This window comes from Eurypyga helias, unplaced genomic scaffold (genome assembly GCF_000690775.1).
Source record: "Eurypyga helias isolate BGI_N326 unplaced genomic scaffold, ASM69077v1 scaffold8161, whole genome shotgun sequence".
Lineage (NCBI taxonomy): Eukaryota > Metazoa > Chordata > Aves > Eurypygiformes > Eurypygidae > Eurypyga > Eurypyga helias.
In genome coordinates this window covers 26,917-40,288 of record NW_010230147.1, presented here as the reverse complement: position 1 = coordinate 40,288, position 13,372 = coordinate 26,917, and the positions used below count along the sequence as shown (strand labels likewise).

The 13,372-nt window shown below is 39.7% G+C and overlaps 1 protein-coding gene across 1 annotated transcript in view; it reads right to left on the bottom strand.

Annotated features, from left to right (window-relative positions):
- The window catches only part of LOC104516335 (trinucleotide repeat-containing gene 6B protein-like), a gene marked incomplete at both ends in the record, with an annotated part of 43,184 nt that extends 33,316 nt beyond the window's left edge, over positions 1-9,868 (bottom strand). Inside the window, 3 exon segments of the mRNA XM_010160637.1 lie at positions 4,192-4,536; positions 6,190-6,211; positions 9,785-9,868. Of these exon segments, the coding sequence (XP_010158939.1) occupies positions 4,192-4,536; positions 6,190-6,211; positions 9,785-9,868 (451 nt within the window).
- Positions 9,869-13,372: the final 3,504 nt, after the last annotated feature.

Genomic DNA, 13,372 nt, shown 5'->3' with positions numbered 1-13,372 from the left:
AAAGATCTCACTTCTTCTGTCTCTCACCAGCTCTACCCTACTTGAAGTTCCCCAAGTTTCACCTCTCATCTGTGACAGTTCTGATGGAAGTTAGGCCCTTTCTAAGTCAACTGTATTCACTAACAACATAAACGGTCTACTTTTCAACAGGTTAGTTTGTTGCCAGCTTAGCACATAGTATGGTGTAACCTGCAAGTCCAATGAGCTTTGGGGTTACTACAAGGAAATTAGCAGGTTGAATGACAATGAATAAGGCCCTTTTCTTCCATCTGTGGTGAACTATTATGTCCTACACGGTATGACTTCACATGGACGAGAGACCTGCATACAGTTTTAAAGCAGACCAATTAACACAGCGCCACAATGGACGAAGCCTATGTCAGTGCTGGCTGCACATGTCTGCGTATGCGCAGACATGTTACCGTTAGTTTAAAACGTCAGCCAAGATTCCCTCGCTATCCACATAATTACCTCTGACTCTCTAAATAAGAAGTCCATTAGTACTTTGGTGTTCTCTATATAGGGTTTCACTCATTTTTCTATGTATTTTTAATACTAAGGGACACTAAAGTGCCCTCCACACAAATTCCCACTACCATTCTCCCTTCTATAAAACTATGTACTGACCCCCAATAGATTAGTCTTACTCACTTATTCCCACCCAACTAGTTTAACTTATTTTGAAGAGCATGAAGTTCATAGTAACACCTGTATCGGTATTCATAGCTGAATATATACATTACTACCAATACTGGCTCATGTCAGATTCCATAAAAGTAAGGCACAATGACCTTCGAAAAAGTTTATTTCCTCCCCTTTCTCCCTTAAGTTCCTATGTTATACAGTCAAACATGAAGACCACAATTTCTGGTTGCTACTACTTTTAATAGAAGGTAAAGGGATCAGCTTTCAGTGCCTGTCTCAGGCTTTCAGTTTGTTAGCTTAGCCAGTGAACATCCACTGAATGCCTTCCAGATGCCCTCATCTTTGAGGGCGACCAGTAAAGATCCAGACTTCACAGCAAGGTTACAACTCTTGTAAGCTCTGAATACTGGTGAACAGAGTTTGTCTTCATCCATTAAACCAAGATCCAAAAGACCAAGCTGTTCCCATGCACATTCTGTTCCTTCTGTTGCCTTAACCTCAAGAACAAACTTAACAATAGCAAGGAAGTGTGACTCTCTACCGATATTTGTGTCTGGCTATCTTTTCAGTAGACGGAGTAACCCTCCCCCCACCCTCCCCATTTAAACCTTCTGATTTGACTGATCACAGAATAGCTTAAGGAGACCAGCCAAAGACAAGTTCAAAAGACTGCAAGGTTGCTGTCTTGAACCTAGCGATGATTCAGCAAATGAATGACGCAGAGGCAGCTATGAACTTAGCAAGATCTTAACACAGGCGATTTTAACAATTTCCCTTTCATTTCTGCGAAGACATTCTAAACGCATTAAGATTAGGATGCTTTCTAACACAGCGGACTAGGACACAATTTAATGGAGTGTGTTATAAAACCAGCCTCCCCATGCTAAACTTGACAGTAGCCGCAAAATTCTGGCAATTTGTTGTTTTGCCTTAAGATAATGGGTAAGGGCTCTTGGTTCTCCAACAGATTCTTCCTTATTAACAAACATGCTGAAGACCAACATGGTTTTGATCTAAAATGAATAAAGTTACTACTTTTAGAGATGGAAGTATGGAACCAAAATAAGCGAAAGGATTGAATGAGTCTTGAAATGAAGATGCAGTTTTGCTGTGAGAGATGGTGGTGATTCTTAGAGGGTATTGTAACTGTTGAAAGACTTTCATCAATAAAATTTAAGCTTTGTTTCCCTAAACTGTCTTGCACATACTGATCATCATTGGTATTGGAAAAATTACATAGACCACCCACCACCCCAACCCCCCATACTGCTATGAGACAATAGGAAATTTGGTTATCATCTTTCAGGGAATTCAGAGTTTACCATTTAACGGAAGCATTTAAATTTTGGTAGAGACTCATGTAAACAAGGATTATGTATTGACTTTTTGCGTTAAAGTCTGAGCAACACCATCTATAGCTATCTGGCAAATATAACAATGAGAGGGAGTCAGTAAGCAGCATTATTTTCCCCTTTGGGAATATGCTTTTGTTTTCATGCAGGATGAATTCATCACAGTATCAGTATGTAAGTGCCAGACAGGATTGGGCCCAATACGAAATCCTGTTTGTAAACAGCCAGGATCTCTGATGGGATCAAATGATGTGCGAGACAGACAGCAACACCATACTCCCATAAGCACTTTGATGAAGCATCCCAAGTGACAGCCCCAGCCTTTCTCTTGTCCAGCCACTTAATCCCTCTCCTCTGGCACACCTACTCTCATATGCTAGCACATGCATTCCCACTGATATTCAGTGAGCTGAACTGGCAAGTCACCCAATCTCAAATTAGCTTTAAAAAACAACCTGGGCTGTTTTTAGTCCAGAAGGGCTCCCCAGCCTAGTTAACTGTACTATGGTGCACAAATTTGGATGGGTGAGGCAGGTCTGAAGTACCCTGGCAACACTCCTGACTTATACCAGGATAAAGCAATTAACCACCGGCATAAAAAGTTGCCACAATCAGTAAACTACAACCACTTAATGTCTTAGTATTTAATGCACCATTAAACTAAATGTGAAAACATGAGAATTCAAAAAATCGAGTTTCAGTATCAGAAAAACAAACATCAGGTGTCAAATTAAGTACACAGAACTTAAGGAGCCTCTAAAATATCCTCAAAATTGTCTTCGTATAATACAGCAAAAAAATGCTGTTCACGAGAGATTCTGAAAACTTCTGAATGCTTCGTTACCATGAAGTCTCCTTTGTCAGTCCACTACAATCACTGTGAAGGTAAACTCATGCTGACATAATGCTAGTATTTTATATATTGTTGAAAAGACTTCAGGCTGTGTTTTTTCCCCTCTTCGTCTTCCAGATGTTTTATCAAAATCAGCCATCTCCAAGAGACATGTTTTTAAATACACTAGATAAAACTTTGCCACTGTGGTTTGAAATTCACTTCCTCCCTCCTCTTATTAAGCAGGGAACACCAAACACAAGAAGATAAATAACCTGTCAAACAGGTATTTGCCACAAAGGAATTCAAGTACTGAAACCAGAAAACAAATGGAGTTACTCATTTTCCTAGAATACTTTGTAATAAAGATGGCCATTTCATCTAGCTTCTTGACTGCAGAGTTCCAAGTCATCTCTGTTTTCTCTTCTGAATCAGAGACCTACAAGAAGTTTATGCTCTCCAAGACTGTGATAAAAAAAATAAACCATTCCATTATTCTGGCATGGTTTTCAAAGGCAAACTCAGACATAGCAGTATTGTTACTTTCTTCTGACTTTCAGGCATCTATTATTTCTTCTTTAAACATCCTTATTGTAACAACTGAAGTTGTGCTTGACTTCTCACATCACCTAAGGTTTTCTTTAGAAGGCAGATGTCTTGAGTGGAATTTTGTTCTACTATCATAACTTAAGGAGGAAATATTACAGTTACTTCAATTCCCTAGGAGTCTAAAAAAATTCAGGAGCAGTCATGATTTCCCCATGCTCATAAAGCAATCTTAAAACCAATTCATCATCTGGAATTCAAAGTCAACAGAACAGAAAAAACAGGACAGCCACCACCTTTATAAAAAGGCTTATCTAAGGAGAAAACCAAGATTAATACCAAAAAGGTCAGGAGCAAAAGGACCATCTTGAGAAGTGGCAGACATGGTATCTACATGTCTGTTTTACCAGATGACATAAAAAAGTGACAAGATAGGAAATACGTATCAAAGAAACTTAAAGAGCCATTAAGAACTACACAATGACAACCATAAAATTCTGTTTATCCATGCCCTCTGTTTAACTTGCTGCGGTCTTAAGAGCATCACAGCACTCAATTCAAACTACTCGAAACATACTTCTAAAAAAGTAACTCTCTTTCTTGTTCCATTCTAGTGGTAAAAACGGCATCCATAGCTGCTAACAGCAAAAGAAAACTCTACATGCTGAAACGGTAGAAGTAAGCTCTCCAGAAGTAATCTGAGGAGTTTTACTACACGATGATATGCTTATGTGCTATTTTAGTGATCCTTTTTCTGCCATGCACACACACAGAGGTTCATTTAGTAGTGGTATTATTATTATTATTTTTACTTGCCTGTTGCACTCCCACTGTCGCTCTGCAGCAGTGCTCCTGTCACTGGTTGTGCGTTGTTTGGGTTGACTCCTGGTGCTGTTGGGGGAGGAGGCCCTGCTCCACCCCCAAGGAGCATACAGGATGGTGGAGGGGGCTGCCCACGTTTCAGTAACACTTTGTGGTCCTGCTGGCAACGGAATCGCGGCGGCACCTCCCGAGGCATGTAGCGGGCGGCGCTTGGCGGTTGTCCGTTCGGCACTGCCACCCTTTTGGCATTGTTGCCACCATTGACTGGTGGCGATGGAGAGTTGCCAATTGGGCTGGCAGCCACTGGTTGGCTTAAACTTGGTTTCGTCACTTCGGGCACTGAAAAACAGGAAGAGTGAAAATCAGAAATTTTTCCACTTAAACCTCTATTAGCTACAAGAACCCACTGCAACTTTCCTTTTGTAAATTCACTCTCCTCTGAAATGCTGTACAACTTCAACCTTATTGAAGAACAATTTAATTCAAGAAGCAGGAATAAGCAGTAGCAGCAAACCTCTTGCTTCTATGTGCCGCTCTGCGCCCCAGGACAAAACTCTTCTCTCAGCAAGTATTTTGCTCTAAGCCCCAAACTTCTTGGAAACGTAAAGCTGGCAAAGAGTATCACCCTGGGCAATGAGTCATTTTAAAATATGAGCCATCAAATATAACTGGTTCCCTCCCATCCCGCTCTATCCCCTGATCTTCAACTGTTTTTTTAATTGTTATGCTTTACCCTTTTGGGAGACCCAAAATCAGACCCCAAGTTTTCACCTGCTTACTAGGCTACACAGCCACTGCCAAAACAAAAAAAAATGAGGAAAAAAACTCCAACCTGCTCTTGGATCCAGAGTTAACAAATCTGAGTCCTCTGTACTGCTCTTAAGTAAGGCAGTAATCATTGATTCTTACCCAAAAGGCAGTCCTACATACAGCATCGGTATCAGGCTTGCCCAATACCAGTTTTCCAGCTGGTCACCAGGTGCCCCTATAAGCAAGGACAAGCTGCTTCTGAGGGCTATTATGCATTGGAGAAGAGGAAAACCACAAACAAGTCCTTAAGGAACTAGCACCATCACAAAATTTGCTTAAGACTCTGGACTTGCGAGCCCTTACTCACATTTTCTATGTGCTTTTTCAAACACATTAAAAGAAATTCCTAGCCAGGCACCTGAAGGTGTAATTGCTAAGACATCAGGCTCCAAAGGCAAGGAGGAGTTAGTACACCTACTCTAGCCTTGGCTGAAGATTAAATACAGAAAAAGATGCCCAGAAACCCCTCCCCAGCAGAGCGACCAGAAACAGTAAAATTTTTCCTCTTACAAATGTGACATGAAAACAACTGAGTCTCTCTTTGCCAACATGAATGCATTATTCCCACATTACATTTTGATAAGGGTTTTCTGATTTCTCTATCTAGGCTTCATTGCCCAAAACTGAAAAAAGGTAGTCAGCTTTAAGATTAAGTTACTGTCTTGGTTCTCTTCTGTCAATAATGCTAAATTCCCCACAAAACCTTTAGAAAACTGACACACAAACCAAGACTGAACATGTTTTTACATCAGCAAAATAATCCGAACTTTCAAGATGCTCACTCATCAGTCCTACCTCATCTGTTGGACCTTTTAGGTGGCTGAGCTTCTCTTAAGTTTCCAAAATCATGTAATATTCACTCATTTTGGTATCTCACTATAACCAGCACTTTCCCTGTCTTCCATTCCACTGTCTAAAATCTTTTCAAAACTGAAAACTAAATACTTCAGCTAACGTATTTGATCCACAATCCTCATTCCCTCTTCAAGTATTTTGATGCTGACAACATGGATAGCTTTTAGGTTCTCCACTTTAGCCACCTCAGCTTTTATTTCTTCTGAATACACATCTTCAGTATGTCATCTTGACTCCTAATTCCCCTTCCTTTTCCAATGGTTTTGATCAAGATGTGAGCCTTGGCTCAAGTCAATAAAAATATTCTTTAAGATCAAAGATTCTTACCTTTGGTTTTTTGATCTGTGACCTGCAAATTAAGAGCAAGAATGTAAACAGAGTTTTAAAAATCTCATAACAAACATTGAACGGGCTGCGCTAAACCATTACCTTAATTTGTTAGCACAAGAACAGTATTATTAGTTGCACAAAAGTAATCAGCTGATTAACTACAAGTCTAAACAGTATTCCTAGTCACATATGTGAAGTTCTCACAAATACTACAACTCCTATACTGCCTTTGCCTGATGCAGAAGTCTCTGGAAGAAAGAGTTATTACTTCACACATGATTTTCAGTGTTCACCCCCATCCTCATCCCAAACATGGACTTTCGAAGCACAAATAAACACGTGCTATAGCACTACAGTTATTTCAGATTTTGGAGGTAAAATATTACAGCTGAAGTGTAACTTCTTCTGTGAGAATATCCTTACAGCAGACTGCTGAGGCTAGCAACAGAGTTCCCACAGAGTAACCACAAGAAACAGCAGCAGTCTCTGCCATTTTCCCATTTCACCTTGCCTGTGACATCTCTTTCAAGGGGAAGAAATCCTAAACCGTACTGGATTCATTGCCACAGCTACAAACGTACCAGCAATACCTACAAAGCACCAGACTTCAGAAACTCTTGAACGCAGTAAGTTGTTGATTACTGAAGTGAGCCATCACACTGAGCAACGCACTCAATGTACAGTTTTGGCTTTACTTTCACATTCTTTCAGCATAGCAGATTTCAAGCTACAGTAGAGACAAACATACTACTGGTATGTTCTCTGGAATCGTGTATTGGAAAATGTTTTGAACCTGTCGATCATGAGTTCCACTACACAATAATGGAAAAACCCTAAAGATCATCATGTGTCAGGTTGTATGACACCTATTCTTAAACGAAATTGCTGAACTAGTCCATAATTCTGGAAAGCACACAGTGACAGTATAGAATAATGAAAGCACAAGTAAAAGGCAGTTTATTGTTTAAACCAACCAAGCCAGAACCCCTTTGTATGGTAAAGAATAAAAAGACAAACTGCACTGAATAGCTATGGTACTTTGCAAAGATGAACGCTGCAACATGCCAAGCAGAACATTCACTATAACAGAAAATCTTAAGCATTCCAACTTCACAGAATTATGTAATTCATTTCCAAGACACTAAAAATGCACCTGTACAAAACCTGCATCTGTACCAAGCCAGGCATCAATCTCCCCTTCACTCAGAAAAATCAGGTCTGCAACAAATTACGTTGTCTTCCGTAACACAGTTAAAAATTCTGTTACGCATTTAAAGTAACTCTGATGCTCAGCTACTACAGGAGAAGAGGGAAAAAATTATTCATTAATCCAATCTGGTACTGCTGATAGGTTTACTATGGTCAACAGTAAACATTATCAGTAAATGAGTTACTTGCTTACTTGGAGGAATCTTATTTTACCAAATCTTTAAGGAATTCTACACGATAGCCACAATTTGCTGGGGGAGGGGAGAGGAATTTCTTCTGCCCATACTACATCTCTAATTTTTTGTCTAGAATACAAAAGCTAAGAAGATGTGACACAGTCTCCGATTTACAGCTGTCATCTCTCTGTGGGCAACCTATAAGCACTGTTAGGGCAGGAGCAGCTATAGTGAATGGGAAGGTGGAATCAAACAACCTTCTGACAAATTACCAAATAAGCCCCTGGGGCACCGACCACAGGAATTTAGTCTGTGGATTTGCTTGTGTAACGTCTGTTGAAGTGATTTTTTTTTTTTACGTTTCAGAAGATCCCAACAGAAACAACTATTTCATGTTATACAAACTCTGACTGAAAAAGGTACCCCCAAATCATTACTGCTTCCTTGTTGAACACCACCACAGTCGCCAAGAACGAACTCACATTTACTTTCTGTCTCTCCGGTTGCTTGCTTTGCTATTCCTACGTATCTTCCAGTATTACTGTTAAGTTTGGTCTCTAGGAGATTAACTTAGTGTTTATGCTACCCCACATTTTGGCAAAGTATCACAACATGCAATCACACCGAACAACTTAGTAGGTGAGGGACCACACAAGAAAGCTGGCAAATCTCCTTTGTTTTCAAAGGCCCAACTCCTGAGTGAACGCCCACAGCACTTACCAAGACGATCGGTACAATCTTTTCAAGCTTCTCTCCTATCACTGAATGTCAGCATATAATCCTCAAGTCACTAGTCTTTATTTACCAGGGTCTGCTCCTCCTGGGTCCTACATGTACTTTTTGTACTTGAACATGAAACAGCAGCCACACTGAGGCAAAAAGACACCAAGAAACCTTAGGCTGTAGCTACTGACCTTTTGCAGTAGTAATGGGGATGCATCAACACAATGTCTGGATACAGACCAGAGAAATTCACCAGTTTATCCGCACTTAATTTAAACTGATTCTTCTGCTCTCAATTGCACATCATCACTGAGGATGCAAGGGACAGCCTTTGGAGATCTAGTCCACAGTTCCCACCCCTGTTCCCCCACCCATCCCCATGAGTCTTCCCAACTCAAACTAAAGTCATCAAAACCAGACTGCACAGGGCCACGTCCAACTCGTTTTTGAGCATTTCCAAAAATGGAGGCACCACAAACTCCTGGGGAAACCTATTCCTGTGGTTGCCCAGAATCACAAATCTGAGTCTTTTTATGATTAAGCACAATTTCCTGTGTTTCAACTTGTGCACAATGCCTTCTGCCTTGGCACTGGGCACAAGAGCCTGCCTCCATCTTCTTTACACCCTCCCATATGGCTGACTGACAAGATCCCCCTGAGCCTTCTCTTCTCCAGCCTGAACAGTCCCAGAGCCCTCAGCCTCTCCTCATTTGTCAGATACTCCCGTCCCTTAATCACCTTAGGGGACTTTTGCTGGACCCACTCCAAGACAGTTACATGTGTCTTGTACTGGGAAGCCCAGAAAGAAAGGATTTTACCAGTAAAAAGCATGCGTAAAGTTGGTCAAGTTCACATGTCAAGTTAACTCCTAGAACCACCTACTAGATCTTCAGTGAAACAGAGAGCTTCCAATATGCCAACTGTTCAAACCCATTTTCTAAACTAAACCGATTTTCAGTGATTAATCAATTCTCCACAGCTCATGCTCAAACTGATACACTTCAGCAAAAGTGCTACTAGCTACAGAAAATGTAAAACCTAAGTGACACTTCACAAAAAACAAAGGGAACCTTCAGTAGTAAATACTTCATACAAACTTCCTTACACACTTACAAAAAAAAAAGTATCTTCTTGCTCTAGAAAAAACTTAGTCAATTTTACTGCAAGAATTGTAAAAGTCCAGCAGCATTTCCATCCCTAAACACCTCAAAACAGCAGGAGATATGTAGATCAAGAGTGTCCATATTCAGTAACTTCAGTTTAGTATCAAAACCCAACTTTTGCTTCACATGACAGGCTAAGGAGAAAAAATGTCTAAGTTAAACACTTAAATTTTATAAAAATTATGCAATAAATAGTCTTCAATGAAGCATCACTCTAAACAATCAAGTTTTTAAGCTCAAATACAAACAATTTAACATCTTGCCACCGCCAATACCATTTATGTTCCAACTCGATAAAAGAATTCAAGTATCAAAAGCTACCTTCTGAGCAGATTCCTTCTTTTTCTTATCCTCTTTCTTCCTTTTCTTGTCTTCCATTAACTGTTCTTCCCTTTCTTGCTCCTTCTCTCTGTCAAAACATAAAAAAAATCAACAGTATGAGTGCAATCAAATTGCGTAAGAAGAGCCACACATACTATATCCCTCTTCCCCCCCAAGTAAGGAAGTCAAGATACTAGATTCCTCCTACCATCATAATTCATTTGCATTTGAGGGTTTCAGTCTAACTGAGACAAACAAGGCAGCTTCCAGCTCAGTGTGGCCACAATCACGCCACTTGCTGCACAAAGGAAAATTCCTTTATTTGGGTCAGGCCTCTCAGAGCAGTACCCTATATAAATGAATTACATGCCTGATATTAGAAAATATCTTGGACACATTTTGACCAAAGTACCCTTTTAATTGGGTTGTGCTATTATTTAATGAACAGTCTCATGAATCTTTTCATATGGTAAAAAAAGAGAAGTTGTAATTTAATATAAGAAGGTTCGGTCTGATACGACATTTATCTTCACAAGGGGAAGAGATTACTCTATTGCCTGTAGCTATGTCACTTGTAAGAGACTAGAAGTGTCATATCAAATCAAAACCATCATTTATTATACAAATCACTAATTTAATTTCTAGCCTATTGTACCCACCCACACAATTTTTGTGATGAAACTTTTAATATAAATTACTTTCCAGAGAATCTATTTTTTCCACAAGAACATTCTTTAAAAAAAAGGAAGAAAAATATGTGCAGCTGCTATTGTTGTCAAGCTGTCGTCTTGTTGCTATGTTTCGTATCAAATATGAAAGTACCAGAAAATGGTTAATCTATTGCACATATGCTATTGGCTGAGCTGTTTCTATGGTGAATCATTTTTGTTAACCAATTCTCTTCACCTCCTTAAAAGTAAATTTAAGATCCAGTTTTCAGCTCACTTGGAGTAACTTCTTTTTATAGGGATTATTAAGACAAGGACAGTCAACGTAAAAAGATGATTGGACAGATGAAGGGTAGGATCAGAGACCAGAGATGTGTGCTTTACTAATGTGAAACAATTAACAAGTATAACCCATGATCTTTCAGAACAAGGCTTCATAAAAAACAGAACAGCTTTATAAACAAAATGAGTTTATAATAGTACTTAACTACGTCTCATATTTATGCACATATCAAAGCTCTTCCTTGACTGCAGTTTAAAAAGCTTAGAGTTGAGTTGGCTTTGCTGTCACATCACTCAGGCTTTTCCTTCCATTGCATTTATATGGTATAGGTAATATCTGTGTTTGCATTTTCACTAGGTACTGCCAAGCCAGTGTATAAAGAGACATTTACAGTGTACAGAGACATTTACATAACTGATCAATGCCTACAAAAATATTTTGAGATGTTTTGTTAACAGCTTCCTGATGGAGGACTTCAAAGAACTCTCTTAAAGACAAAAGGTTCTTGGACAGTAATAAAATGCCTTTGTGGTTTCCTAAAGTTAGGCTCTCCTCCTCCATGGATGGAGAAAATGGGTAAGGGTAAGATGAGACCTTACTAACAACATCCTGAGGTTATTACTGTACATAATGGCAAGTTCAGCTGGCATTTAACAAAGTTTGCGACAAGCATTCCACATCATACAGAACAGTGGTTTATCCACTGTCTGGTATTGCTTAAGCCAGGTCAGTTCTTGCTCTTTTCTGTTCTCTGTAAAATGTCAAATCACACTTCCCAGCCCTTTCCCTCTGGCAAGGAAAAGCCCCACAGGTATTTCAGTTCTACTAACAGCACGAGATGTGAAGGGGTGGGGAGGTTAGTAGACTTCCCATTGTCTGTCATGGCACTGAGACAGAATTTTTCCCTTTTCTTGAGCTACAGATTGTAAGCAGTATGAAAAAGGTCTCCGGTGACACCCTCATCTTTCAAAGTCACTATAACTTCAAATTGTATTTACTACACTTTTGTAGTGTCAAGCTATGTGCGCCTTTTGGGCTGTAGTGCCAGTTACAAGTATATTATTTCCAGAAAAACTTTTCCTGCAGCAGGCAAAAGTTCAACAGCCATCTTAAACCAAGCTGCTGAAAAAGGGTAGGCTCAAAATACAAAACGACTTCCAATAACTGTCTGGCACACAACCTTCTACTTAAAAGCACCTTCCTTGGTTTTGCAAGCAGAAGAGCAGGGAATGGAAAAGAATAAGAAAAAGGTCATCTTCACAATCAAAGCTGAAGCTGTGGCTTACAGTGACATGTAGCACTAATAATAAAAGGCACCAAGGATAGAAGATCCATAGTCTGAAAGTAAACACCTAGTTATGGTCATCGGTCTTTGTGGCAAGCTCAGGACACGGAGGTTGCTACTGCTGCTGCCTTGCTTTCAGACCTATACAGACAAGTACCTGTGGCACTAAGGCTGCAGAGCAGCCCTTTCTTTGCATGGCAACAACTTCTTCTACGCTTTTAACAGATGTGCATTTAATATCCCACTGGACACATCATCAACAACTACAAATATAGCAACAATCAATACTTTGTCATTTAGGCTTCTATTCCTGTAAGCACCCACCTAACCTCTACTGAGGTGGGAGAGCTCTATCCCAACACTTGGGCTGCATCATGAGTGCAAGACCATAAAGTTCCTGACAACGCGTAACTGAAACCTCTCAGACACATGTAGAAGCATGAAGTTATACCCTCCAAATGACAGAGCAAGAAGTGATGCTAGGGACACTCGAACAATGCACCACTAAGTTGAAAGTCCACTGAATTAGGTGGGAAATTACCCAAACTGGCAATAAGCTACCACACTTGCCATCTTCCCACTTTCATGAATTTCACTAGCATTTGAAGTTTTATGATCAGTGATTTCCCTTTTCAGTTGTAGTCAAGAAGCTTGATAAACACAAAGGTAACTTGCAGTGTGAAGTGTTCCAATAAAAGTAACAGAGCTTTCAAGTACCTCATTGATTCATTCAGAAGAAACACTGCCTATTAACCTTCTCTCATTAGCTAAAAGATGATTCTTCCTGGCCTGGTCAAGAAAACTGAGCACTATCATGTACATTCCTGCAACCAGATGCTCACGTCGACAAGATCAACGCGGGGAGAAAATCCACCAACTCCAAACGAGTGAATTTAGAGTAATACAATGGGGTGTGGTTCCGGTTTTTGTTACCAGCACACAGTAGTGGGAACACAGACACACCAGAACCCTGAAGAGGAAGTTTGCTAAGTAACAATCAGCAGCCAGCTTTTTACTCTAGCTTTTCTTCAAGAAAGCATGTGTCGATCTCAAAAATAAAACTTAATTGCACTTCAATATTTCCCCCAAAATCTTAGAATCAGCATAATTGAAAAATACTTTAAAAATGTATTACAGACTTCAATCCTGAGCACTTTCAGTAAGGCATATTAACAGAGAAAAACTATAGATTGCAATCCAAATTCTTATTTTAGTTATAAAAAACCAAAACCAAATAAAACCAGTAGCTATGATGCAGTAGACTTAATACCTTACCTAAGTTCTTACAACAACCTCTTCTGGCTAAGACAAAAGCAAGCATTTCAGAGAAAAGGTTTTTCAGCTTGTTAACC